Source organism: Genypterus blacodes, unplaced genomic scaffold (genome assembly GCF_046128005.1).
Source record: "Genypterus blacodes isolate CSIRO-AG114 ecotype Tasmania unplaced genomic scaffold, CSIRO-AGI_Gbla_v1 ptg000133l_1, whole genome shotgun sequence".
In the NCBI taxonomy this organism is placed as follows: domain Eukaryota; kingdom Metazoa; phylum Chordata; class Actinopteri; order Ophidiiformes; family Ophidiidae; genus Genypterus; species Genypterus blacodes.
In genome coordinates this window covers 2389599-2417336 of record NW_027466935.1, presented here as the reverse complement: position 1 = coordinate 2417336, position 27738 = coordinate 2389599, and the positions used below count along the sequence as shown (strand labels likewise).

Genomic DNA, 27738 nt, shown 5'->3' with positions numbered 1-27738 from the left:
GTGAAGTCTGTGAGAAGGACTTTGAAGGTCTTTTCCCAAGGTTAGACATCGGGAGGGGACCTCAGGATTTTGACAGAGGAGTCAGACAATCCTCCTGAGCTGCGTGAATGTGTCGGAGGTGGGTGCCCCGAAGCACCCTGGTCACGGTCAGCAAACACAGAACAGGTTGCTGGACGCTGTGTGAAACAGATGAGCTGGTGTGGGCGAAGCAGACGGAGGAAAACAGAGCTTGGAATGTGCTCTCCACCGGCGATCTAATCCAGAACATTCATAAGTGTGTGTGTGTGTGTGTGTGTACGCATGTAGAATACGTGCACTTGTGTGCGTCCGTCTGGGGTAAAGGCCTTTGAAGCCTGTAGGGGGTTAAGAGGGATAAGGGTGCGGCAGTAGGGTGGGGGTGTGTGGGGGGGGGGGGGGGGGGAGATGTATGGCCCCTGTGCAGGTTGGTTGCGACCCCCTCGGGGTCAGAGTGCACGGTGGAGACACTGGAGAAGATGTCTTCTTTGAGGATGTGATTTATCACGGCCACCTGGAGAAACTTATCTCCCTTTTTCTCTCCTGTCCTCCTCTCTGGCTCGCTTGCCTTTTGATGAAGAGTCTGTGTGAAGGTCTTGGCCCACAGATTAAAGAGCTTTGACGCTGTGAAGTCAGATTCTGTGATACCAACATGTTAATTGGAAAACTTTGCACAGTGAGCTTTTTTTTTCACACTCGTTCTATCTCATCTCAGGATTGAAATAGAAACTCACAGCAGCGTTTTTAATCAGTTGTCATAATCGAATGAAGCACAAATTTGGTTTCACAACTATCAAGGCTGCACAGCATGTGACTGACGTGCCAAAAATGCCAAACTGATGTCTCACGTCTGACTGAAGCTGGTAGAGTCATAAGACATTCTGATGATCCTTTGCTCTGAAATATGCCACATCCTGACAACCTGACCATGGCTCAAACTGTACGATCTGTCCTTTTAATCAACAAATCCTCTCCTGATCTGAAATTATCACATGGACAACTAATAACTATCTGATTGAAATACAAGTGATCTATGTCTTAAAATAATACTCCATCTATATTATTGTACACACATTTTTTTTCATTGGCTTGAATAATTGTAAGATTTTCTAACACTTGCGGTGAAGACTGGATTTACTTTACACTTCATGTTCATAACACTAAACCAAGCTGACTGACCAGCATGTCGACGTACACGGGATGTATTGGATGTGTGGGCTGAATTCCAAAAGTCGATAAGTCTCGTTTGGAAATGACAGACATTGCTCATCTCCCTGTCAGTCAATGTCAACGTGTCTCCTCGCTAATGTCAAAATCAATGGTGTACAGCGTGTTGTTGTAGTCTGCCTTTGGTTTTATGTGGTAAAAATTGATGTCACTCCCTGACACAGTGCAGTGAAGAACATGAGAGTCATAACCTCTACAGGAGCAGATGATCAGATGAAGAGAGACTCCAGTCTGAAGCCTTCTGGCAGGTTACGTCATTTAAAATCCTTTTTTTTTGTACAAGTGACCCCAGCCTGGGACCCTCAACAAGGTAAAGCCCCAATAAAAACATAATGAGAAAAACATATGGGAGGGAAGCTTGAGACCTGTACGACCTCATCATTCAACCAGGGTAAGGAGATAAGTGGAGGATAAACGATGGTTAGAAAGGAATTGCAAATAAACAGAATAGGAGCTCTTGGACAAACAGCTGGAGCCCGAGGGTGCAGGCTGAAGCTCGTACGATACACAAACTGTCCTCACAAATGCAGATACATCATCTTCAGTCAGCACAACCAGAGAGCTGAAAGCTGAACGAATGAGGAAGTGTTCAAGATGATGGAGCATTCATGCTGAAGAGATGCAGAAGGAGCGATGCATCATACTTGCTAAATAACTTCCAAGTGGCAATCAAAGTGTGTGTGTGTGTGTGTGTGTGTGTGTGTGTGTGTGTGTGTGTGTGTGTGTGTGTGTGTGTGTGTGTGTGTGTGTGTGTGTGTGTGTGTGTGTGTGTGTGTGTGTGTGTGTGTGTGTGTGTGTTTGTGTCCGGTGTGTGTGTGTGTTTGCGTCGAGGTGTGTAATTGGCTAATGGTTACTGTGTGCGTGTGTTTAGTTTGAGGAGAAGCCTGTGGAATGTGTGGGGGATGCAGATCGAATTTCGGGGTGACCTTGGGTGTGCCCCCATGGCTGACACAGCAAGTCTGTTGTGTGTGTGTGTGGGTCTGTGACGGACAGAGAAAGAGAGACTGTGTGAGTTTATATAATTATGTGCGTATATGTGAGACAGAGAGAAGTTAAGAATGATGGTTAATATCTATTCAGTGAGTAACTTACTGGTGCAAATAAATCAAGAAATTGCAGATTACCATTTCAGTATTAGAAGCTACTAACTTAACTACTTTTTTGGTAGCATGATAGTAGTTCAGCTATTCTCGTAACAATACAGTGTTTCCAGTAAATTGCTGTTTTGTTTTTGTTTTCACACACACAGCGGTACAGCTTGACATGCACGGGGGAGTCGCTCACACACTCTGGTATAACTGCTGAACTTCATTCCAAACACAGCGATTTGCAACGCTCCTTCCCTGCACACATCCCAGCATGCATCACTCTTACAGTCACCTTTCTGTAGCCTTATGCATTCATCTCTTTACCTCAATATAGAAATTGTTTATACTATTTTCTACAAATCTATGAATTCAATGATCTTTGACAAAATTGTTAACTTTTTAATAGAAATCAGTGTGTGAACTACAGATTTTCATGACTTTTTTCCCACATTTATCTGCTTATTTGCTTGTAGCTTTAAAGTAGTAAACGACTTTTTCCTCTTCTTGCATTTTTGTTTCTAGTAACGGCTGTTGAAAGTCCAGAACTAACAGACAAAACGCTTCTTGGGCATCTCATTTTGGCAAATTATGATGAATTATGTTTCTGGTTAAAGTAAATAAAGCCGTATAAGTACATTTCATAACCCCCATGGTAAGGACTGTACTTCAGGAGAAAAAACAACTTAGGTGCATTTTTACATCTGTTTCATTTCGTCACCTTCCTGTTGGAACGATATGAGCATCCCAGTTCCAGTTTGCTTCCACAAAGTTCATTACAGGAACCGACGCTTTGCCTCCTGCTGTGAGCCTCTGACTGGCCTCAGCAGCGATTTCTCCGGCCTCTCCCAGTTCGGCCTCTCTGGGCTTTTCCCTTCTCTGCTCCAAATCGGGGCTCTCCTTTCCTTCACAGAAAAATGACGTCACTGCCTCAGAACAGAATGAGCTTCCCTGTTCCCGTCGCTGTTTGCTGCATGGATCGGCCGTGCTCCCTTTACCACCTTCCTTTGTAGATATTCCATTAAAACACGGCTGATAAGAGTGCAGGGGCTATCTGATGGATTCCTGAAACATTTGCTGTCGTGTGAGTGTGTTTTTGCACAGTTGCACAGCAGATGGGGAGATGAGAAAGAGGGTTTGATAGGGAGACCAAGGCCACGGTGAGGGAGGATCAGGACACCTCAACAAACTTCCCCTCTGATGCAAAACAGTAACACAGATAAGATTGGAAGGACACAGAGTACCATTTCAGAACAGTGTGTCTCTAAACTTCACTTTGATTTGAGGCTTTTCATCACTTATTCCCCTGATGGATTAATCATGTCCTTGTTCTCCACGGCTACTTGGACTCCCTCCTTAGATCGGCTTACACCTCTTTGCTTTTTATAGTGGCTCCATCCTTTCACTGCTGGGATGTATTTGATGGATGGGGCCCGTGCGTTCACCAACGTGCCCGATATCGCAACGTTTTGGTTTTCATACCGTGAATGTTCTCTTTCATACAGTCTGTACAAAAAACACTCTCTCTCACACTCACACACACACACAGAGAGGGAGAGAGAGGGAGAGAGGGGAGAACATCCATCTGTTACTCTAGTCTAGCGCTCTCAGACCACAGCAGTCTTGAGGGACGAGCTGCTGTCAAAACTGGTTTCATTCTCCACTGATCTCACACATTCACCTTTACTGGCTGGATTTGATGGTCAGTTTTAAGATGGAAACAGTTCATTTGGATATTTAATAATAATAATAACAATGATGATAACAGGGGTACTTTCTTACTCTGACCTCTGACCTTGATAACATTCTGGAGTGTTTGCTGTTGTTTCACACAGAAGTATATTTAGCAGCTCTGTTTTATTGTAATATGGTGATAAACTTGAATATGATGCACAAAATGCAGAAAACTCCCAATGAATGCTCCCGCAGGTACAGACACACACACACACGCACACACAAAGCACAAAGGCTTCTTTCTGGTGGGTGGGTTTGGCACATATTCACACTTTCTGTGGCTGGCGTTGCCATGGCAACAGTGCCAGGGCAGCGCCGCCCATAATGCTTATTTAAAGACCCGTTTGAAAATTAGCAGAAATGTTGTTTGGGTCGAGTGATTTATTCCATCTTTAATTTTCCTTCTGGTGTGTGTGCTTAAGTTTTACTGTCCAGAGGAAAGATACAGCTTCCAGATGTTTGGGTCTGAGCTCTCTCTCTCTCTCTCTCACAGCCAACATGTTGGACACCATGCTGCTGAAGAACGGGTGGAAGGTGAGCTCAGAGCGGAGGTCGGAGGAGAGCGGCGGTGGCGGGGGCGTGGCCACGTCCTCGACCCAGAATATGCTGTGGTGCCACTGCTACCACCACTGCCCCGAGGACTCTGTCAACAACACCTGCATGTACGATCAGACACACACACACACACACACACACATAATGAAACCACTGATCTCCATGATGGATTAATGCATTTTACTAAAATGAAAATGTGTGTGTGTGTGTGTGTGTGTGTGTGTGTGTGTGTGTGTGTGTGTGTGTGTTTCTGTAGGACTGATGGTTCCTGCTTCACCATGGTGGAGGAGGAGGGGGGCCTGGCTGTGCTCACCGCAGGTTGTTTGGGGCTCGCCGGCTCAGAGTTTCAGTGCAGAGTAAGTCGTGTGTGTGTGTGTGTGTGTGTGTGTGTGTGTGTAAGCCTTTATAAGCTCTCAGTGACTCACTATACTGTAGCTCTTTATGGGAGCCTTTTAAATCAAACTGCACAGTGGAAAAACCTGCTTCTATATTAGAAATAAAGGCTGCTGTTCCTTAATAATTGTATCTTTTATCTAACTTAGTGCCTTTAGTAGCACTGTTCATTTCATTACACTACATTTCCAAGAACTGTTTGTCTGTTTTTAGCAATTAAATTGAGATTTTACATTTATCATGAAATGACCTCATAACCTCAAATCTTTCCTTCTTCTATCCTTCCTTTCCTTCATCCTTATAAACCCTTTGCCCTCTTTTCGTCTTCTTCTCTTGCTTTCGTTTATCCATTCTAAATTTCTTATTCCTTTGTGTCTCTTGTATGATTTAACCAACATTTAACTTAGTTAAGATTGAAAATGTCTCAGTTTAACTTTACTTGCATAGAAGTTTGAGTGCAAGACTTGTATTTGTTGTCAAGTATTTGTCGGCTTATGTGTGTGTTTGCATGTGTGCGTGTGTGTGACAGGACACTTGGAATTCTCGTCAGAGGCGAGCTCTAGAATGCTGCACAGACCAGGACTACTGCAACAGAGACCTGCATCCTACTCTGCCTCCACTTATAACCACAGGTAAGACACACACACACACACACACACACACGCACACACAAATACGCTCGCACATGAGCAGTTTTACGTTTGCCCAAATCCTGCTTTACCTCATAGTGCGAGTGGCCTTCAGATTGGACCCACTTAGGCCACGCTGGGCCATGATGGGTAGTGACAGTTTAAGCTGTTACAAACCACAGTGCGGTGTGGTGGGAGTGAAGTGGCATATGCTGCTGTGTGTGTGTGTGTGTGTGTGTGTGTGTGTGTGTGTGTGTGTGTGTGTGTGTGTGTGTGTGTGTGTGTGTGTGTGTGTGTGTGTGTGTGTGTGTGTGTGTGTGTGTGTGTGTGTGTGTGTGTGTGTGTGTGTGTGTGTGTGTGTGTGTGTGTGTGTGTGTGTGCGCGTGCGTGCGTGCTGTTGGGGGTTAGGGGGGAGAGAGAGCGAGAGAGCGAGCGAGTGAGGCAGGTGAAACGGAGCCTGCAGGCCTGCCTTGTTCTCTCACCCTCTAATGAAAAGGACAGCTTCTCCCAAAGGCCTGCTTGAGTTTCTCTCCCCAGCACGGATGTGAGATATCTGTCCATCTGCCACTCTGCAGGACTCCAACACACACACACATGCACATGCACACCACCACTATCATCATCATCATCAGCAGCAATCTTTATTTTTTCCTTCTTTTCTTTTGTCCCTCTTTCCTTCTTTAATCATTTATTTCCAACTTTTCTGGTTTAATTCCCATCTCTCGCATCATGACTTCTGAATCTCAGAGTCAGCCACACACACACACACACTCACACACTTATAACACCGACTCACACAGTAGTTTCACGCTGTCTTTTAGTCCAAACAGTCTGACATTGATTTGCCCGGTGAACTTTAGATAATCTGTCCAATCAACTCACAGAAGCTCACCAGTGTGGCTGTATATGCTTGTGTGCGACCTAGTCTGCAGACTAGTGCCGTTTGTGTGTGTGAACTTTTCCCTGTATTCATGCCTTTGGAAGTGTATGTGTGTGTCTCTGTGTGTGTGTGTGTTTCTGATTGACAGGAGCGCGGCAGAAATGCTAGAGCCCCAGAGCTGCTTTGGGCCTCTGGGGCTTCTGTAGCGATGTCAGTGCGACATCTGATCTGTGGGATTCAGGAAGGGGATGTGATCGATCACATGCAGTGAGGGGGAGGGGAGGGGGGGGGGGGGGGTGAAAGAAAAAGGGAGCTTGTCCCTGTCAATGAAATTTAGAATGGTGTTGATTATAATGTAATGGCTGACATTCCCTTTCTGACTCCACTGACTTTTCTTATCTTATAAAATCAAAACATCTCCTAATAATATTTGCACTTCCTCTCCTCATCTCTTAGATTACGTCGACAGCAGTATCCAGTTCATGGCTCTCATCATTTCAATCATAGTCTGCACCATCATCCTGGGCCTCATCCTCCTCTGCTGCTACCTGAGGTAACAAACCTGCGCCTCCTGCATATAGCACAGTTCCGATAAGCTACACGTGTCAGCACATTGTACGTCTGGCTTCCACACCCACTCTGAGTGAACATCTCATCACTTTGCCGTGGCAGATATAAGCGCCAGGAGTCACGGCCTCGCTACAGTATCGATCTGGAGCAGGATGAGACCTACATTCCCCCCGGGGAGTCTCTGAAGGACTTGATAGAACATTCCCGCAGCATCGGCTCTGGGTCAGGCTCGGGGCTCCCTCTACTGGTAAGGAACACTCACTGCATCTCTGTCTGGGATGGACACTTCAAGACATACAGTGCATATCATTACTTACTGCACTGACTCCACCTTTAGCTCTAGTTTTGGACATTTGATGATTTTGTGTTGCTTTAAAATAACTATAATTGTGATGTCAGTTATGTTGTTATGTTGTTAAAAAAAAATGCTTGTTATGTAGATCACAAATGTGCTTATAGATGAATGTCCAGACCGCTTCGGCTTTGTGGCAGAAGGAAGCGATGAGTGATAAGAGATTTTTAATGAGGACAATGTTTGTGTGGCCGTGCAGGTGCAGCGTACCATCGCCAAGCAGATTCAGATGGTGAAGCAGATTGGAAAGGGCCGTTATGGAGAAGTATGGATGGGAAAGTGGAGAGGAGAGAGAGTGGCTGTCAAAGTGTTCTTCACCACCGAGGAGGACAGCTGGTTCAGAGAGACTGAGATCTACCAGACTTTCCTCATGAGACACGACAACATACTGGGTAAGGATGGCATTGAAGACTGAGGGAAACGATGTGTCATTTGCGTAAAGGCACACACCAGTCATATCTCTCCTCTCCACTTTCCAGGATTCATAGCAGCAGACATTAAGGGAACCGGCTCGTGGACTCAGCTGTACCTTATCACAGACTACCACGAAAACGGATCTTTATACGACTACCTCAAGTCCAACACGCTAGACGTCAAGTCTCTGCTGAAGCTAGCCTACTCCTCCATATCGGGCCTGTGTCACCTGCACACCGAGATCTACGGCACGCAGGGCAAACCGGCCATCGCGCACCGTGACCTGAAGAGCAAGAACATCTTAGTGAAGAAGAATGGAGCCTGCTGCATAGCCGACTTGGGACTGGCTGTCAAGTTTAACAGGTTGGAAAACCAAAGCCAAGACAGGGAGAGGTCGGGGTCTTATGTGACAAACATCTCACTAGATCTCACGTTATACTTCAAACTTATACTGACTATATTTCGATGGTATGTGTGTGAAATCTTACCATGATGAGTAAATACTCTGTGATTAATTGCAGTGATACTAACGAGGTGGACATTCCCCCCAACCTGCGGGTCGGCACCAAGCGCTACATGCCCCCTGAAGTGTTGGACGAGACCCTGAACAGAAGCTACTTCCAGTCCTTCATGATGGCTGACATGTACAGCTTTGGCCTCATCCTTTGGGAGGTGGCGCGGCGGTGCATCTCTGGAGGTCAGCTGAAAAAATCATTTCAATTCAAAAATGAATTCAGTTGTGAGAGGAAGACCAATGTGAGTCTGGACACACACTCACACACGTGTCTTTTCTTACAGGCATTGTGGAGGATTATCAGTTACCCTATCATGAGCTTGTGCCCACTGATCCGTCCTATGAGGACATGAGAGAGGTGGTCTGCATCAAGAAACAAAGACCTTCATTTGCTAACCGCTGGAGCAGTGATGAGGTATTTATTTTATATTCAATTATAGAGGAAAAAATCAGCTAAATGTAACAATTGAAGGAAATACAGAAGACTTAAAAAGGAAAGTCTCTCCCACAACAAAAAAAGTTCAATTTCAGTCTCAAAAATGTATAAGAATGTATTTAATCTTAGTAGTAAAAAGTGTGTGTGGGGGGGGGGGGGGATGTAATTAGTGTTTAATGAAAGTTTCTTCATAGTAGACTGTTTCTCTTTTACAAAGTTGTAGTTCTCCAGATGATAGAGCCTTTAAGGTGGCAAATAAAAGCCAGAATAATAATATTTGTAAGTAATGACACAACATTGTTCTCCTTCCTGTGTTTGTGTGTGTGTGGATGTGTGTGTGTCTGTAGTGTCTGCGACAGATGGGCAAATTAATGTCAGAGTGTTGGGCTCATAATCCTGCTTCTCGCCTCACGGCTCTGAGAGTGAAGAAGACCCTGGCAAAGATGTTAGAGTCCCAAGACATCAAACTGTGACAAAGGGAGACAAGAGGGACGCTCTCGTCACCCAGAGACTCCGCACTGCCGCTGGCATGACGCTGCTTTCACTGGCCAATAGGAAAAAGGGAAAGAAACTGTGAAAGACGAGGATGAGGAAGGGTGAAGGAGGAAAGACGGGGTGAATGGAGAGCCAAGAAAGAGGAGGGGCAGATCAGCCCATCGCCTGAGCCGCCTCAGCCCCCTGATGGAGTTGTTTGTTCAGGCTGTGCTTTCTGTGAAAGCGGAGTGGTCATCTAGTCCAAACTGTCTGTAGTAGGTGTCCAGACAGACAGACGGGGACACAAAGGTAGAAAAGGACAATAATCCCTCTGATGGTTTGTACACGGGGGGGAAACTTCTAAAGCCATTTAGCAGTATTCTATGTGCAGCCTTTTGTGCTGTCACAGCTGCCTTTTATTCTCTTTTCTCCTCAGTGCAAACTGTAAGGTTATTAGCACCAACAGCAGCAGGCTGTAATCTGGAGCTCAACATGAATATGCATTCACCGGGGTTCATTGTTAAACTCCGTGACATCATCAATGCAAGTAATTGTTGTTATTATTATTGTTATTGGTGTTCAGGAAAGACAGACAATGCCACAGAACAGACCTGACTGAGCCCAGAGGAAGCACACGAGTCCAGCAGAGACACAAACACTCTGTTTTCTATACAGTATTTCAGTGATCTCTGGGAAAACACTTATGTCACTAATGGATCTGTGAACTCTGATGCGTGTTTAAGGCCTCCAGAGCTAGACTGAGATGTTCTCTCATCTTTCACTCACTTTTGAATTGTACATAGATTAGCTGGGCTCAGATCTTTGAGTGATAATTCTTGCCTCATCTGGTTGATAATCCGTGTACAGAATATGTCCCCGTCCACTCTACCACTATGGCACGTGCCTTATTTAATCTGTACATATGCGATCATGAGGGTGTGTGGGTGGATCTGGATAACATTCCCCAATAAAATAATTGTCTTCAAATCATGTCTGGTGTGTCTTTGTTAACAGTAACAATTCCTCATAGTTAATGATAGATAAATGCTCACTACAGTGACACATCTAGAAACGAGAGGTAATTCATTACTTCAAAATGTATCTGGTGCTCAGTGGGTAATCTGTTTTAGAAATTTTATCTTGAAATAAATCTATTCAATGAAACTAATCAATCTTATCAAAGTCTCAAAATCAAATACTTTACACTGAAAAGTAATCTATTATTTTAAGTGTCCTGCCATATAACTTACTGTATTACTCTCAATGTGATCCAGCACAGCAAATTTATCGATTTATTGATTAATTTCATTGTGAGAAATGACAAATGAAATAGCTCAGTTGGGAGGGAGTTAGACTGAAGATCTACAGGCCTGTCGCAAAAATGTCAGTGTAACCATAGACCAATTTCTTCCTTTTTATGAAAATCCCCTATCTTGGTCAATTTAAGAGCTAGAGCTCTAATTTTTTCAAAATCAGCATATACGGGACACGAGGATAATTTTCTGTAAGTTTGGAGCAAATTGAATTTTTGGTCCAATTTTCCCGAAGCCCATATCTTGGTCATTTTAAGGGGTAGAGCCCTAAAATTTTCTAAATCAGCATCTACAGGACACGAGGATCATGTTCTGTAAGTTTGGGGCAAATTTTATTTTTGGTCAGATTTCCCAAAATGATTGTAACCATGGATTAAATTGTTTGATTGTGTGAAAAGCCCATATCTTGGTTAATTTAAGGGCTCAAACTCTAGAATTTCAAACACAACATCTACATGACACTGGGATCCATTTAATCTTTCCCAAAATGCTATTAATGTGTAACCATGGCCCAAATCGTTTTTTAATGTAATGCCAGATACTCCCTCTGGACACCATTTTACGGATTTACAGCAAATTCATTAAATTGAAAGTATGAAGGGTCTATGAATGAAAAGAAATTTCAGGGTTCGGACTTGAATCTTTCAGGGAATTGCACACTTTCAGCCACTGCAATCACAGCTCATGTTCTTCAGGAAATACATTTCTGGCTTGTATTCTTCTTTCGCTCATTGACTCGGCGACCTCCTGCCATGTTTCCCCACTCACTGATTGATCAGGCCGTGCACATCAGAGACAGGCAGATCACACACTTACTGTGATGATACACCCACTGTGGTATTTCTTTGTCTAAAAAGTGAATTATTCACCCAGAGATTTAGTATGAAAATAATGCAATCACAATTTAATTTCAAGCGGTTTCAAGGACTTTATTCAAAATCCAAGCACTTTTCAAACCTTGAAAATACCACATAAAATTAAAGGCTTTTCATGGATTTCCAGCACCGTACCAACACTGTATTATGAAAGTAATCTGATTGGACTTCAAAGTAATAAAAACAAAAAGGAAAGAAAAATCTGTTATCAATTGATCAGAAGTGTGATCATGCGTCTGGCTGTCTGACGTGAACTTGGGGTTTCCACTGCATTACAGATGGAAACTATGTTGAATTACATCACTTACTGGTGCTTTTTGTTGAGAAAACAACAACAGGACGTCCCATATTCAGTGTTGCATATAAATATAATTTATTATTAGTCTTAAAAATTCTTTCTTACACTTTGTACAAGAACTTGACTGATGAAATTCGAGCAGTTAGAAGAACATTATGAAAGCCGGAAATAGACGGGCTACATTCTCACTATACACAATAATCATCATGAAGCTGAACAACTACAGACTGCAAAGGCGTGGCTCACCGAAATGTACATATCGATTCAAAAGGATGCAAAGTTTGCATAGACGGCTTTACGAAAAACTGTTACAACTGCTATTAAAAAATCAGAATAAACAAGAACACTTGCACAGTCACAAGTGCTGCTGCATTAAAGGAATGTAGCATTTACAATTATAACACATTGCTATACAGAGTCAGTGTCATCATGTACTGTTGATGGCTTCTGTCACTGATGCACATTAGAAATGCAGAAATCTGAATTGTCTTCATTCTCCACAAAACGAAACAATAATCACATACGAGTGTCTTTCTGTTCCGAAGAAGAACTGACACGATGTGTAGATTATCATCCTCTGTATTAAATTTAACCTCATACACTGTATGTCAATTATTTGGTAAAAAGCAGTCATATTCAGTTGCATTGGTCTTAGAAAAATATACTTATATGACGAGCCGCATACATCTTCCCTTCTCTACGGGATCTCCCTGTCTGCTTTGCCTCTTTCATGTAAGTGAGTTTACCATAAAGGAAATCAACAGCTAACAGATTTGAATGAATGTGAAGAAAACTATGATAGTGAAGATGGACCGGTGTCATCAAGATGAAAGAAAATGCAAAACATATCTTTTAAGACTAACAAAATAATGTAAAAGAAGCACACACAATCGTAATAACATAATAATAATACATAAAATGAATTAAAAGTATTCATTGTAGTTAAACAACACTAAGCATGTATGATTACATCCTCAAAGACTTATGTACATGTAAAGGTGAGTGACAGGTTATGTCCACCAGGAGGTGCTGTAACACAACCAAAAACAATGGAATAAGAAACGAAGCGTGAGGATACTGCAAAATATTCAAAAACAAGGCATCATAAAAAAACAGAAACAAAACAAAGATATGCATAAATAGGCATATTATTAAATATGTGATCACAGAACAGATACTCGTCCACGGCATCGCTGTGGAGGGAAAGAGAGAGAGAGAGAGAGAGTAACGCTTCTTCCTGTAATCAAGCCTTGCTCCTTGACCCTCTGACCTCTCCACAGTCTCCAGTAACTCGTCAGGCGGCGGTGTTGCGGGCGAGGGCGCCGTCGCCGTCGCATCCCGTCCAATCCGAATAACCGCGCAGCCGTTTCCAAGGAAACCAGAGCCAGAAGTATCAAGTGGTACCAGAGAGAAATAAACAGCCAGAGTGAGCTGACTGGCTGAGACTCTTGTTTTCCCCTGCAAGTTTTTATACCCTCTGTTGCCAATGTTTAACTGGGTCATGGCTGAGCAGACTTTGCTGTTTCCTGTGCATTCTCCTCTCCCCGATGACTCAATCCCCTTCACACACAGTTTATCCATCTATGTGTGTGTGAGTCTGAATGTGTGTGTGTGTGTGTGTGTCTGTGTGCGCGTTCGCCCCTGTGGTGCCAACTTCTTTTGGACCCTCCCCCTCCTCTTATTGTCTTCTTCCTCCCTGGAATGTCACGCTCCCCGGCGGGCAGGTGTCAGTGCTCGATGGCGTTGGGAACGAGGCTGTCGTGGCGTCCCATTTCCTCTAATACCTGGGCCAGGCGACTGAGGTTACCGTCGGGGAAATGCTGGGCCTCCCACAAGTCCAGGATCACACCGGTGGGACTGGATTTGGTGGCAAAGTAGTTCAGATACCTGGACAAAATGATTGTGGCAAAGAAAAATGAGGAAAGATTGGAAAAGGGTAATAGAGAGGAGCCTGTTTACTCAAATTGGAACATAATATGCACAGTTGGTGAGCTGCCATTGTTTGAAAAAGCGATTTAAACATTTTTAGCTCCACCATCTGCATCCTTATCCTCCACCTCAAACATTGCAGTCTCGTCTTCCAACTTCCTCATTTCAAATCAACTCTCTAACCTTCCTGTCCAATGAGGCGACGGCGTGGATTTGAGAGGAAATTATGCGTGTTTGCGAGCACCGATACGCACAAATATGCGTTTACTGTGTGGGTTTGCTGCTGTGAAGAATGTGGGCTGCGAGCAGGAGATTGCCTCCGACGCCGCCCCCGCACTCGCCTTCCTTTCGCGCCGAACCCCCGTCAGTGGTCTCGTCAATCTGCAGCTGCCGTCTTCGATAAAGCCGCCCCGCTGAGCGCGGCCCTTACAAATGGACTCGCGCTGTACAACCATCTCACACACTCACACGCAGACGCAAGCTCACACACAAACTCACACACAGAAAGTCAAGGGCAAAGAAGCGCTCTGAATAGGAGACCCGTTCTATCTTTGTCTCTTTTCAGCTCAGTCCAGGAGAGGAATCGACAAAGCAAAGTCTTTTCACAGCAGTAGAACCACAAATAACAACAAATCCTTCAACTACGGTCCTTTTGTGTCCCTGGACTATTAATGGAAAACTAAAAAAACATACTAAATCAACAGATATCCATTGAATAACAGCCCAGTCATTGTTTTGATGATGTCATTAGTGATACTTCAGGAGTTTTGCTATTAAACCTTTGTAGCCACGTCAGAGTTTGAATTAAATGTTGATTTTTATAGACATTCCAAATACAAACGACACATTTACTGCATGTGGTGTGAAACCCGCTCCCGTTCACCTACCGGTCAACGTTGAGTTTGTGGGCCAGCATCCTCCAGTCGTTGCCTCTGGTCTGCGGCGCGTCCAGGCTGCCGCACAGCTTCTGCCTGATGGACACGGGGATGCGGAAGGCGTTGGGCCCCACCAGCGTGGTGATGTTACTGGCTGGATCCAGCAGAGACGTGTCGATGTTCTGGGAGTCCTGGAACGGGAGGGAGGGAGACGTGGTGAGACGGGTAAGAGGGTCAGACAGCCTGGGGTCTTGGTGGGAACAAGGAAACTAAATGTGGCAATTTCTAATTTTTAAAATTGGTGTTCCTCACTTAAAACACTTGAGAGCAGCATGAAGGACCTTTACAAAGTAATCGTCGTACCTCTTTCTTGGTTTTGTACGACTATGACCACACAGAGCAGTTGGACATTCAGCCAACACACTCCAACATCAACATTTACTCTATAAAAGTTATAAACCTTCAGGGAATACAGAAGTCCTTCCAGATTCTCCAGACGAAAAGGCAAACATACTACGGTGTCAAATGCGTCCTCTTGTGTGTGTGTCATTAACACACAGGCACACACTACTAAATATCTGTTCATATTCTATTTCAAAAACAACACGTGGAAAGCCAGAGAATATAATAGAACCCACAGGAACTAATATCGGCCCCGGTGGTCGTGGCGGTCGCTCCGGCCTCTGAGCTGCGTCGCTCCAGACACAATTTCACACGAACCTCACGAAAAAAAAACACGATTTGGACTGAAATGGATTCGCTACACAGGGAAATGTCTGGCACAGGCCTCGTGTGAAAAGTGAGGAAACGTTCATTTTTTATCGCCGTCCATTTCTCGCCGCGAGCAGGCCGAGAGATCTTCAGACGTATCGCATCTGGAGGAGAGAGAGAGACGGAGAGAGAGAGAGAGAGCGTTTGAGGTCTGGCCACGGAAGCGAGAGTGAAAACACGGAGACAAATGAAGCGAAGGCCGAGCAGGGACACACAGCTCTCCACGCACGTCCTCTAATTCATCTCTTTACCAAGCACAAAGCCCGAGTGCTTCGCCATCCCTCAAACTCCCCGCTCTCCCGGCCAGATGGCCTTTGTGAAGCGAGTACAGTGCGACCGCCTGCCGATTATTCTCCCCGCGCTCCGTCTCCACCCCGTCACAGGCGGGAATACACCACAGGCCGCGACTCCTGTTCTCCTATCCTGTCCCCGTGTCTCCCTGCGCACGGCGGCGGCAAAATCATTCCAGACCGTGGCAGGACAGAGCGAAGAGGTAAAAGGGGTCTGAGAACGGCGCTCTTACGTCTGACAGCGTGGTGTCCAGCTGAAAGATCTGACCCTCGCCCTCCACCTGCCGCACGCAGATCTTGCAGGCCAGGTCCACCGTGTTGGGGCTGAAGCGCTCCAGGGTGAAGCAGCAGTGGAGGTTCCTCTGAGAGCCGCTCCACACCTGCTCGAAGGAGAGCTCCTGCAGGGGGCGGCAGAGAGACAGGTCAGAGGACAGAGAGGTCAGAGGCGCCATAATGCCTTTCATTCCCGGCGTGTTCCCGCCTTACCTGGTACTTGGCGAGCAGCTTGCTCTTCCACATGGTGTGCGGCACGTCGTGGATGGAGAGTCTCAGGTTGTGGGTGCTGTCTTTAAAGTTGAGCGTCTTTGGTTCGTCCAGCAGCTTCCCGCCCATCTGCTTCTCCATTTGTAGGACTTCCTGCGTGAACAAAAAAACAAACACGCTTCATTCAGCGTTCATCGGAGCGTCAGAGAGAAGCTTCAGGCTCCGCTCTGCTCTGCGTCTCTCACTTGTTGTCGCTGCTGCACTTCAGTTTCAGTTTCAGGGCCGTTTCCCCCTGCAAACGCTCGAATGGGAAGTTACAAATGAAAACGTTTCACATTGTAGCGGCGCCTCGCGGGCTTTATGAAGCCAGTCCACCAGCCGCCATCTGAAACCAACTTCAGCGTCCTTCCAGCCCGATCACTATCACTTCTCATTACCCGTTCACAAACCTAATAACCGAGCACAATATTCCTCCTCGCAATAATCCCGTCTTATCTTCCCTCCGTGTAGGTGGAGGAGGCATTAAACAGAGAGGAGGTGAGGACACAGCAGAGGAGGGTGTGTGTGTGTGTGAGGGGGTAAATATGGTTTATTTTGTGTTGGCACAGCAGCTACGTTTCACTCGGAGTTGGCAAATCTATTCAAATGCATGCGCTTGTTTCCCATTATTGTGACACACAGAAAAAAAGATTTCTCATTTTGCTTCCCACACCTCATCTGCTGACTATGCCCACACACACACACACACACACACACACTTTCACATTAACAATTCCGCCAAATAACAAACTCTCAATCATTAACGCTTAGAAACACATTTCATTTCTGCCGTAACCTTTGACCCTAACAGACAAAGAGAGAAAACGTGGTTTGCAAACACACACACACACACACGCGCATTCACACAAACACATTCAGGCCCTGCCGCCGTACCTTGAGCGAGTCCTGCGTGTCGTCCAGGCAGTACACTCTGATGTGATACTCCATGGCGGGGCAGGTGACGGGGCCGAAGATGGCGAGCGTGAGGCGCTTGGTGGTGGCGGCGCTGAGCACCTGGCCCACCAGGCAGTAAGTGCCCAGCGTCTCCGTCAGGATGTGGCAGGCCTCGTCGTCCATCTGGATGTAGCACGGCGTGGTGAAGTTCTCCTCCCCGACCACCACCACGTCCTGCGGCGTGGGAGAGAGACAGGGGGTCAAGGGCGGAAATAGAGAAACGACGGTAGAAACGCTCTTGTAAGTCATGAATCATGGGTAATAGTCGTCCGCTTCGATTCTGCTAAATGTTCCACTTTTTGGCAAGAAGTGAGATGGGATTGTGAGGAAGTATTGTGACCTCGTCCTCTCCCTGCATCGTTACACCTCCACAACTTCATTTCAAACCATTTCTCAGACGGTAAAACATTAGAAACAGCTTCACATAATTCAGTCCAACACAACAACACCAGGAAGTGAGGCTGAGCTGGAGGAATTCAACCGACACCCTAAAGCGGGAGTTCATTCCGTTTAGTTCTGGATGAACCCCGGCGTGTTTGTACAGTGATTACACAACATAGTCAACTTTTACTTTGTCACGTAGGAGTTTTGTAGGCATTCTAAATTATTTAACAACGAGCTCGCCGATGCTGACCGCCAAGACAAAACGAGGCCTCTCCAGTGTCTCCGAGGTCAGAGGGAAGTACAAATAAAAACTTAGTAAAGAGAGAAAAGAGTAACGGAGGGTCTCTCTCTATCCCCCTCTCTCTCTCTCTCTGCCTCTCTCCCTCTAATCCGGACGCTCCTGTGTGCGGCGCCCCGGCATTAATTCGGCCCATTATGAGAGACAGAAGAGGAATTACAGTATTTTATTGTGAGCCGGGCCGTTTAACTGTAGTATTATTGCTGATCATTAGACTCTGTAACGGCTCCTGGGAGACGGTGCCACGGCTCCTTATTGGGGGGATAATTAGAACACACAGCGGGGGGGGATGTAAGGCTTTACACACACACACACACACATACACACACAACAAACAATCAACGCCAGAATTTATTCACATATTTCTCACACATTCATCAGTGGGGAGTTTGTTTTTTTCACTGGTGTGGGCGGGTGAATATTTGTCGGAGTTATTGATGCAGGAAGCCCCACGTGCTCCAGGTTTTATGAGCTGCTGTCTTTGCTTGGTGGTGGCGGCGGCGGAGGGAGGGAGGGAGGGGGGAGGGGGAGGAGGGAGGGAGGGAGGGATGGGTGCGGCGGCGTAGATGTCACTGGAACAGATGAATATCCTTTACTGGGCAATGATGACAATCTAAATTTATATTTCCATCATTTAAGCTTGTGCCGTCTCTGCTGCGGTTAAGAATACACGCCGTGACATATGAGGCCGTATCTCACGGCGTGGCGGTGGGGGGAGGAGCAGCTCGTATAAAAGGAGCCGCCGCCGCCAAACCTCGGATATTACCATCTGCGTTCTGTGACGGGTCAGAGATGTAATCAATAGTTATTTCTTCCTTAAAATACTCGGTTTACGCTGAGCTTTATTGGCTGCTTCCGAGCAATTCATCAATGTCGGCGCCGGCCCGTTCCGGCAGTTTTCCCCCCCCCGCTTCATATCTCATATCGGCACATCGGCGGGATGGAGATTGTGCAAAGACTTCCTGAGAGGCGACGCTATTCAAGCCACCGCTGGAGGATGAGCTGGCTGAGGCCGACGCAGCCAGCCAGCCAGTCAGCCAGCTAGTCAGTGCGGGCCTGTTGCTAAGTAGCTGGATTCCAATAAGTGACTGGGATCAGGCGGGAATGGGAAACAGCCCTTGGACTTTTCACTCGGATGATCCGCAACCGAAACACAGCTCGGGGAGGCGCAGCCACACGGAGAGAGGAGCAGGGAGAATTTAATCACAGTTTGGTGGCATCTGGAAAATGTTTTTGACACATTTTTAAACAGAACAGGAGGCTAAAGAATGAATAAAAACCAAATTCATGCCAGGCTACTTTCATTTTGGAAAACATAACAGATCGAAACAGTAAAATCCGATAGCTGGCTCATTTCCGTACATGTAAGAATATTGGTATCATTTATAAGGTGTGTGTTCTGCCGCCGGTGCTGGACTCTGAGAAACACCAATAACGGCCTCCGGGCTTCATCGTGTTTATCTGAGCTCTGTTGTCAATGGATACAACACCTGGACCGGTGCCGAACAGCTGATAGGAGTTATTGTGAATCCTGTCTTTAAAGTTTCATATCGTCTCGTGGAGTTGAGCTGGTGGAATGTTTCGGTGTGGGTGTGAGAGACGTTCACACTGCTGCCCCTCAGCAACGCAACTTATCATCATCAGCGCCGCTAATGACGGGAGCCTGCGGGCGCCACCACACGCCAACACAGCACGAGAAGACACACAAAAACGCACACACACACACACACAAACACAAACAGGTATTTGATAAAAGTGCAGCCGTCTGGGGAAAAACAGTCCCAGCCTGTTCCCTGCGATCAGAGGTTTACTATTTCCGCACCTGTTTGCAGTCGGGCTTCCCTCCGAGTGCTGAGCCGCACAAACAAAGCACAGGAAGTTGATCCCCTGCAACTCTTCCAAGTTATCCGCGCTCCCGTGCCATTTCATCGTTTTGTTTCCCACAGTATCTTTTCATCTTCCCTCTGTTTTCTACTCTCGTCGCGCCTTTCTTCCCCGCGCTGACTCGTGCATTATGCATGATTTAATAGTGAAATCATACGGCGCTTTAACAGGCGACCTCATCTCCGCGCCTCCTCCTATTAACAATGTAGATTTCCAATGGATCTGTCAATGGCGCTCTGGTAAACCTCGCCTTGAGAAGAGATTTCGGGGGACCTGTATTTGCGGAGTGTTTCGTTCAGGGCTCACCTCCCAGTGGCTCTGCTGCGACTGGCTCTGGAGCTGGATCAGCCAATCCTGCTGGCTGTCAGACACGGCACAGTGGTGCATGGTGATGATGACGGGCCGGGTCAACAAGGCTCCGGGGGGTCCGCAGCTCACCACCGGGCTCAGCACCGTTTGGCTGTCATCCACCGTGGGCCTGGAGGTGCACGCGTAACACACACATTTGGTGACATGTGACAGCGGCGTCAGTGTGTATGTGACATTGTAGGGAGGGGGGGTGGGGTTACGTCGCTCTGGGGTTGTTGATGTGTTGACTGCTTACCTCATGTTGTCCTTCCTCTGGACTGTCACATACATCTCATACACTCTGCCCTGAGGTATGGCCCCCGCTGGAATTAGTAGACTCACCCCTGGAGAGCACAGAACACACACACACACACACACACAGAATCAAGCAGAGAGTTGAGAGTTGGCAGTTACTCCAGAAAAGTCCTTATAGCTATTTGCCACGTCCCAGCCTGTCATGATCGTGTTTATTAGGTTCGTTTTGTTAAATGTCAAAGTCGGTGAGGATGTGAGGGTCACAAACTCAAACTGATGTGTGTGTGTATTTTTTTTTTTAGCTTGTGTTGTTTGCAGCTAAATCAAGACATACTGGACAATCTTCTCTGCAAATGTTCCAGATTTATCACAGTGTGTTTACTTGCAACGCTGACCGGCTGAACACCAAACTATACCTCACATATAAAAGCTGTACTTTTCCTTCTCTGGGGTTTAAGCGGTTAAATATTTAATCTTCCATCTCAGATATTAAAAATATGGAACATTACTGTGTTCTCCAATAGCAGAAGGAATTGATGTGGCATTTCATTTCTAAAATCAATGATCTCTATATTCCTCATCGCCTGCTGGAGCTGTGATCAGCATGATTTACATGTTTTTCATCTCCGATTGATTTGAAACGATGCCCTGTCCGATCTATTCCTAAGGACCCTAGCGCCCGCGCACACACACACACACACACAGCCTCACACACACACAGACTCTTGCCCTCTCCGTCTAGGTCTCTCGGGTTTTCTCAGATAGCTCATTGATTTCCTATGTCCTTGTAGTGAACTTTTCAAAGGGTGACAGGCAGCTTCTGCAGCCAGGCGATCACGACTCTACCGCGGGGACGTCTCGCCTACCGCCACTCATCACGCCAGAGCTTCAAAGACACCACTACGGGGGGGAAACGCATTTTAAAGATGCAAAAATACCAAACAACCAGAGTGACAGTGCCACAACATATTTCATTACCCAGACATTAGCAGCAGATCAAATATCAAATGTGCTCCTTCCTCTTCCCTGCTGCCTATGTAACACGATGAGGCGGCAAAGCTCAACCGGCAGCTGAAGACATTTTTACAGGAATCGGAGAGAGAGAATGGTGAGGAACTTGAGAGGTTTGGTGTATCCTTTAATGTCCCTGCGAGTTTGTATACGCCTGTCAACACGCATCTGTGGCACGTTACAAACAGCCCACATGTGTTTGATGTGAGGACAGCATAACGAATGTAAGCAGCCTGAAAAGAGAAACGGAACACCTTTACGTCAGTACTTCTACCGCACATATCCAGGTAAGCAGTCAGCCCTGTCACGCCGTGTGCAGTCCACACGCTGATAAGTTACATATGGTTTAGAATATGACTTCAAAGCCACATCTGGATGTGTGTGAAGGTTATTCCAGTACACCTTAAGGATAGACTAGTATTTCATTCCGACGATACTGAAGAGTTTGATTAACAACCCTCTAAAGTTGGAGCAAACATAGTTAAACTCATTCCTAATCTGTTATACCACATTAAGTAGTCGTTTATGATTCAGTGCCTACGTTTATTCTGCAGTTCATTATATTACCATATTTCCACCATTAACAGCCAAACTGGAACAAACTGTGTGGGTTGTATCCATCCAACGTAGACACATGTATTCAAAAATATGGAATTATGTAATGCAAGTTGGCTGGTTAAGGTGGATTCTCACTTAATCAGTAAAGTTTTGGGGTTAAGAACCTTTCTGACAACGTCTGAGTGACTGAGGGACGCGAGGAGAAGAGCAGATGGATGATCGTTTCTACTCAATTAAGAAATCATTGTTTGATAATGTAGGTTGTGTATTATATACTATCTACCATATGTTGTGCGCAGACCAGACAGCTGCAGTTTGCAGAAGAAGACGTGATACATAAAGGCAAAGCTGATCAGGCAAACTACACTCTAACAACTAACTCTTTTGATGCTTTTAAAACTTTGTTCAACAACAAAAGAGCTACATTATATCAGTTATTTGTTGAGGGATATCAAAACTAGCTATTTGATTTGTTCATATATGTGATTTATATATTTAATGGAGGAAATCAGAGCTGCAATTCAATCAATCTATCTATCTAGAAAGGTCATAATGTAATTGCAAGCCCTGGACTCTAGGAGGTGTTAATGAGTAACAGCTCTACTAAATATTGATAAAGCAGGTCAACACTTAATGCAGAGCTAATGTCTCACACTTCCAGTACCTGAGTTGGGCACGATGAGCTGGCCCCCCTGGGAGCTGAAGGAGCCCAGGGCGGTGCAGGAGGGATCCCTGGTGCGGAGCAAAGTCTGGGTCTGGGTGCGGCGGCCCATGGTGCTGTCGCCGTTGTCCAGCAGACAGTGGGGGAGCTTGGGGGACAGTTTGGAGGAGAACTCTCCCCCCAGGTCATCCTGCGGGGTCACTAAGCCCGAGGAGTTGTACACCTTGATCTTCAGGTTGGGCAGCGGATCCAGCAGAGGGGAGTTGGTCATGGGGATTTTGTCAGCCACGTCATGGAGGGCGTAGACGGGGCCGCGGTACATGGCCGCCGCTGATGTCAGGTCAGGGGGCGCCGTCAGCAGATCGGCTGGAGGGCAGGAGAGAGGAAGACAAATGTCTAGACAGAAATACCGTGATCATCATCATTTATATGCCTGAGTCAACACTGTATGGATGTGGCGGGCCGGTTATGAATAACCTCGGGAAATAAAGTGCTGGCAGCAATCAACACGACTGCTGCTCTGCTTTGCTCATTTGTTTTTAGCTCATAAGGGAAGTCCACTTCAGCACCGCACTACATCACTCACTGAGAGAAGTTTAAAGGCTCGCTGGTGATTCATGAACAACAGATGGCACCGTTTACCCGGTAGGTACCAGGATGAATGCTCCACGGCGAGATTGTGTGGGTGGAGCGAGGGGCGGCGGGAACACGCACACACACACACACACACACACTCGGCTTTCTAGCAAAGCAAAGTTCTTCAATGATACAGAGGCCGATACAAAACATAACGTCAGCTTTGTTCTCTGTAAATAATTGTGTATTGTATTTGTGACAATGTGTCTGTATTTGTTACTTGAATGAAGTATGACATCAGCAGTTGCAGCAGGACTCTTGTGTATATATTCTTGTGTGTATACGTATGTATTCCTATATCTTTTTCATGAAAGTTCATCAACACTGTGTATAAAACTTTTTCTTCTATGCAAATGTAAAGTCTGATATCCTGGCTCTTCTGGTTGAGGCACCTCCTGTGGACAGCCACAAGCTAATCTTATAATTATTCAATGTACTTGTGATGAATCCTTAACTCAGAGTTTCTAGGTCCATCCAGCTGCTGGATCACTCGGAGCGATGAGACTCAACTCTGATGATTCTTATCCTGAGGTAGCAAGACTGCAGCTACGCCCATGACACTGCACTTTACTTTGATATGTTAAAGCATATTTAGGAGTGAACTTTTTAATTATTACTATATTATATTACTATAATTGCTATTACTGCTGCTGAAATGGAAGAGGGAAGTTATTTGTCACCTTGAACTTGAAATTCCAGCGTTAGTTAGATGATGTGGTTTACTTTACAGAAATAAAACATATGCAACGGAAGATGCATGAACTATTTCTTTGCTACTGTTGTGTTTCTGGGCTTTCATAAAACAGCATTCTAATAACTTGTGGCTCCAGTTTGAGGGTGAATCTGAAAATTATTAAACGATTCCTGCATGTTTATGCTGCAAAAGCACCATCTGCTTTCATTTAGAGTTTAGTTGTAAGACCAGTTGCCATCGTTTGGTGAGAGATCAACAATATATGAGTGAGGTTTGCCTTGCAGCGGCTGGTAGATGATTAAAAGAATCTTAAAATCAATTGTGAATGCACTGGGAGTCGGTATAATGAGAATACAACATAAGCAGAACTTCTGGTCTTAGTTTCAAGCCCTGATGCTGACTAGCAAACGTAAGGGTGACTAAGTTATACAATTAAAAAGTTGATATAAAGTGACAAACTACTGTTTTCTGACCCTCGCTATGCCAGAGATGAGAGGAGGGTCAGATCAGTTTGATGATCTACTGACTGTTATTTATTGAGATCGCATCTGAAACACTTATATATCAAAGATAAATAAAGCCTCCAAACTTCAAAAATGGGTAAAAGATTAAAGTCTTTGTCAAGTCTCCTCCACCGTCAATAACACAAATGTGTTCAAAGATAATCGGCTGACATCATTGGATACAAAAGCAATTATGTGGGATAATGATGTGACCTGAGCGTGACATAGAGATTAAAGGGAGAATTGAGCACAGAATGGAACCTAGAGGGGCCCTGAAATTAATTAGGCATTCAGCCGAGGCGTAATTACACTTCTTCCATATAATGGAGTCCAAAGCAGCACCGAGGCCTAACAAAAATACAAAACATTGGCTTATTGAACTTATTATTATGAGCGTCAGAGGGTAGAATGCTGTGATATAGACAGACACCTGACTGAAAGACTGCAAATAAATGATCAAACTAATTGATTAACTAATTACTAACAGGCACATTTAAAGCATGAAGGTATGAGGTTGCAACAAATGCACTCATTAAATTCCATCCATGTGTCCAGGAGGAGCACTATTTAGCAGGTACATCTGTTTAAAGCCTCCGTACGCAGAGACAAACGAGAGGCCGGTTTGTCTTCCTTTGCATCACATCAACGTCGATGCATTGATAAAGATGACAGTCTGCCGAGAGCGACTGAATTGTTAGTGGTAGTGCGGCGGGCGCAGGGTTTCGGGGGCGTGCTGGATCCGTGTGTGCTGTGCTAGATTCCTGTAGACATCATTAATGTGCATGAGGCCTGTGTGAAGTGACAGGAACGATGGTACAGACAGCACATTTGGCTGCATCTTGAAGGTACCAGCTGGTATTTGCTCCCATAGCAGCCATTAAAAAGGACTCTATCCCTCTATGTTCTGTTTTTGAAAATCCACCTCCTCTCTCTGCCGCTCTCCTCTCCACCTCCGTCTGACTATTTACAACCCTATTACACTAATCAATACATTTCCCAACTGTCTGTTTATTCCCATCCCTGCAGTCATACTTTTAAGTCCTGCCTCAGCGGCTCAAATCTAATTACTGTTGAATGCGCCACACAGAGTGTCCTTATTACGCCTTAATGATGCTGCAGAGATCGGCCTGCCGTCACGCCGACGAGCGTTTTAATATTTCCATCACCTCGCCCGCGCAAACATCCAGTCTGCTGTCTCTCTTTCTCTCTCGCCCGGCGCCGCGCTCATCTGCAGTCAAAAGGCTACATTTACATTCACATCACAGCTGACACACGTGTGTCGCCAGAGACGGCTGAGTCAGGCGCGTCTGGCTGGGTTAATGATATGGGCTGATAATGCAAATCGCGCTCCGTGTCTCGGCGCGCAGGTGTCCCATCTGACGCTCACACACACTCGCTTATGTCAGGTGGAGGGAAGACAGACGCTGAAACGCTGAGAGGATGATTGAGACGCGTTCACGACAAGGCAAATAACACGAAGGCCCTCATACCTCCGTCAAGGTAGAGTAGATCTCCAATCAGGACTCAAAATCAACCTGTTGTTGTCATAGCGCCACTGTCAGGTTGATTGATTATTTGGGGGGTTACAGTAGACTTATTCACTAAGTAATCAATTCAACTGTGGCATTTTAAGCACAAATTGCAGGAGGAGATACACAATATTGCAGTTAGGTGCAAGGGGCGTCGCCTATATGGATGGGTGTGGCTAAATTACAGTGCCACCATTAAGCCGTGTAGTTCCACACTGCAATGGGCTCTTGACTGACTCATGTCCAACCTAATACAGGTACAGTAGCTCCACGCACGCACGCACGCGCGCACGCACGCACGCACGCACGCACGCACGCACGCACGCACGCACGCACGCACGCACGCACGCACACACACACACACACACACACACCTTTGCGCGCGGTCTTGATGCTGACCGGCTGGAAGCCTCCGTTGAGCGCCGAGGTGTCGATGATGTCGGAGTCGAAGTCGCGGTGGTTCTTGCGGTAGATGAAGAGCGCCACGACGACGGAGATGACCAAGCACATGATGACGGCGATGACGATGCCGACGTAGAGCGCCACGTCGTCTGTGCTGGGGGCCACTGGGGGTGAGGCGAGGGAGACAAAAGAGGGAGAAGAAGAGGAAGAGAGCTCATAAGTTCAGCTTTAATATCAACCTCGTCAGATATGAAGCAATTGAGCGGCGATGACGGCATTATCAGCAAACTAATATCCTGCTTAGAAGAATGAGACGGATATTAACAGCTATTAATTGGGGAAGTGAATCCCTACGTTAAGTCTTCCCCCTGTTGTCTTTAATGTGGACACGCTGCCTTCCCATCCCAATCAGTCCTAAACGTGTTCATTATTATGCAGCGTTGTGTTGTGAGTTTCTCGGGTGGTTCAGGCTGTACAGTGAGTGTATCAGTGAGGAGTGTTTACTTGTTCTGCGTCGTGGCTGTAAAAACATCCACAGGCAGGGTGACTGAGTCAAACGTGTTCTTCAAGGTCACAGCTATGGACTGCTTATATACACTAAACCTTCCAGTGCTACACAACAGAGACTCGCCATCCAACGCCGGCTTTGAACGGTGTTACACAGGAAAGGCCACGCGGAAAACGGGCTCGCGAAAGGAATCTCGCAAGTCGTGCCGGTTTGCAACGCGTAAGCAAGAAGGCGCTGACTTCACAGATTTATGTGGTGTTTTTAATGCGAGTGAGATAGAGTCTGCAGAGCGCTTCATAAAAAGCCCCGAGCCGAGTCCGGCCCCAATGACAAGCCGCCCCCCGGCAAGCAAGCACCAGAAGCAGATCAAAAGTCCTCAAGATGGAGATATATATATATACACACGTTTGTCAACCCCCGGAATTACCGCAGCTCTGTGATGAAAGCCGCCGCCTTTGTTCTCGCACTCGCCGCAGATAAGATCTAGACATAGCTTGCGTTTCTCAAATCGTCTTTCATCATCGTCTCCGTCCCACAGTTTGTGCTTTTTCTCTCTGTCCGGCTTCCTGCTGGAGGAACCTCTGTGATTAGTGGGCCTGGCGTGGATGTAGTGGCTTGCTGGAGACAGGCGCTCATTACAGATCAGAGCTTTTGATGGATGCCCACTGAAACTCTCTGTAGTGTTTGGTAAAGAATGTCCTTCACTGTCACCAAACTAACAAATGAGCGGGGTGGGGGGGCTCTTCTTTAAAGCTTTCTAAACGCCATAAGGGATGCGTGTCTGTGCGTGTCTGCGCGGTGTGTATTGTTCCATGTATGAAAGCTTAGCCTACGTGTAAAAATAGCCCAAGAATAATAGCATAAATGCAGGGTTATCAAATGGAGGAGAGGGAATAAGGGGGGCAGCTGGGGGCTTCTCCTGCCTCTGACATCACTCTGAGTATGCAAATGGCTGCGCCAGT

General features: G+C 46.0%; 2 protein-coding genes across 3 annotated transcripts in view; one reads left to right on the top strand and one right to left on the bottom strand.

Moving 5' to 3' along the window:
* Positions 1–10238, top strand: part of bmpr1bb (bone morphogenetic protein receptor, type IBb) — a 40455-nt gene extending 30217 nt beyond the window's left edge. Inside the window, exons 3-12 of the mRNA XM_076164357.1 lie at positions 4555–4723; positions 4873–4972; positions 5539–5641; positions 6975–7071; positions 7191–7335; positions 7640–7832; positions 7920–8217; positions 8376–8551; positions 8653–8783; positions 9152–10238. Coding sequence (XP_076020472.1) covers positions 4555–4723; positions 4873–4972; positions 5539–5641; positions 6975–7071; positions 7191–7335; positions 7640–7832; positions 7920–8217; positions 8376–8551; positions 8653–8783; positions 9152–9277 — 1538 coding nt within the window. The 3' untranslated portion in view covers positions 9278–10238. The remainder of the gene's footprint in view (positions 1–4554; positions 4724–4872; positions 4973–5538; positions 5642–6974; positions 7072–7190; positions 7336–7639; positions 7833–7919; positions 8218–8375; positions 8552–8652; positions 8784–9151) is intronic.
* Positions 10239–11509: 1271 nt separating this feature from the next.
* unc5cb (unc-5 netrin receptor Cb) overlaps positions 11510–27738 on the bottom strand; it is a 107933-nt gene continuing 91704 nt past the window's right edge. For both annotated transcript variants that reach the window (XM_076164270.1, XM_076164271.1), the window contains 9 exons: positions 26241–26432; positions 22508–22870; positions 20276–20363; positions 19978–20149; positions 17046–17279; positions 16116–16265; positions 15863–16027; positions 14581–14759; positions 11510–13651 (listed from right to left, as the gene is read on the bottom strand). In XM_076164270.1, coding sequence (XP_076020385.1) covers positions 13492–13651; positions 14581–14759; positions 15863–16027; positions 16116–16265; positions 17046–17279; positions 19978–20149; positions 20276–20363; positions 22508–22870; positions 26241–26432 — 1703 coding nt within the window. In that variant the 3' untranslated portion in view covers positions 11510–13491. The remainder of the gene's footprint in view (positions 13652–14580; positions 14760–15862; positions 16028–16115; positions 16266–17045; positions 17280–19977; positions 20150–20275; positions 20364–22507; positions 22871–26240; positions 26433–27738) is intronic.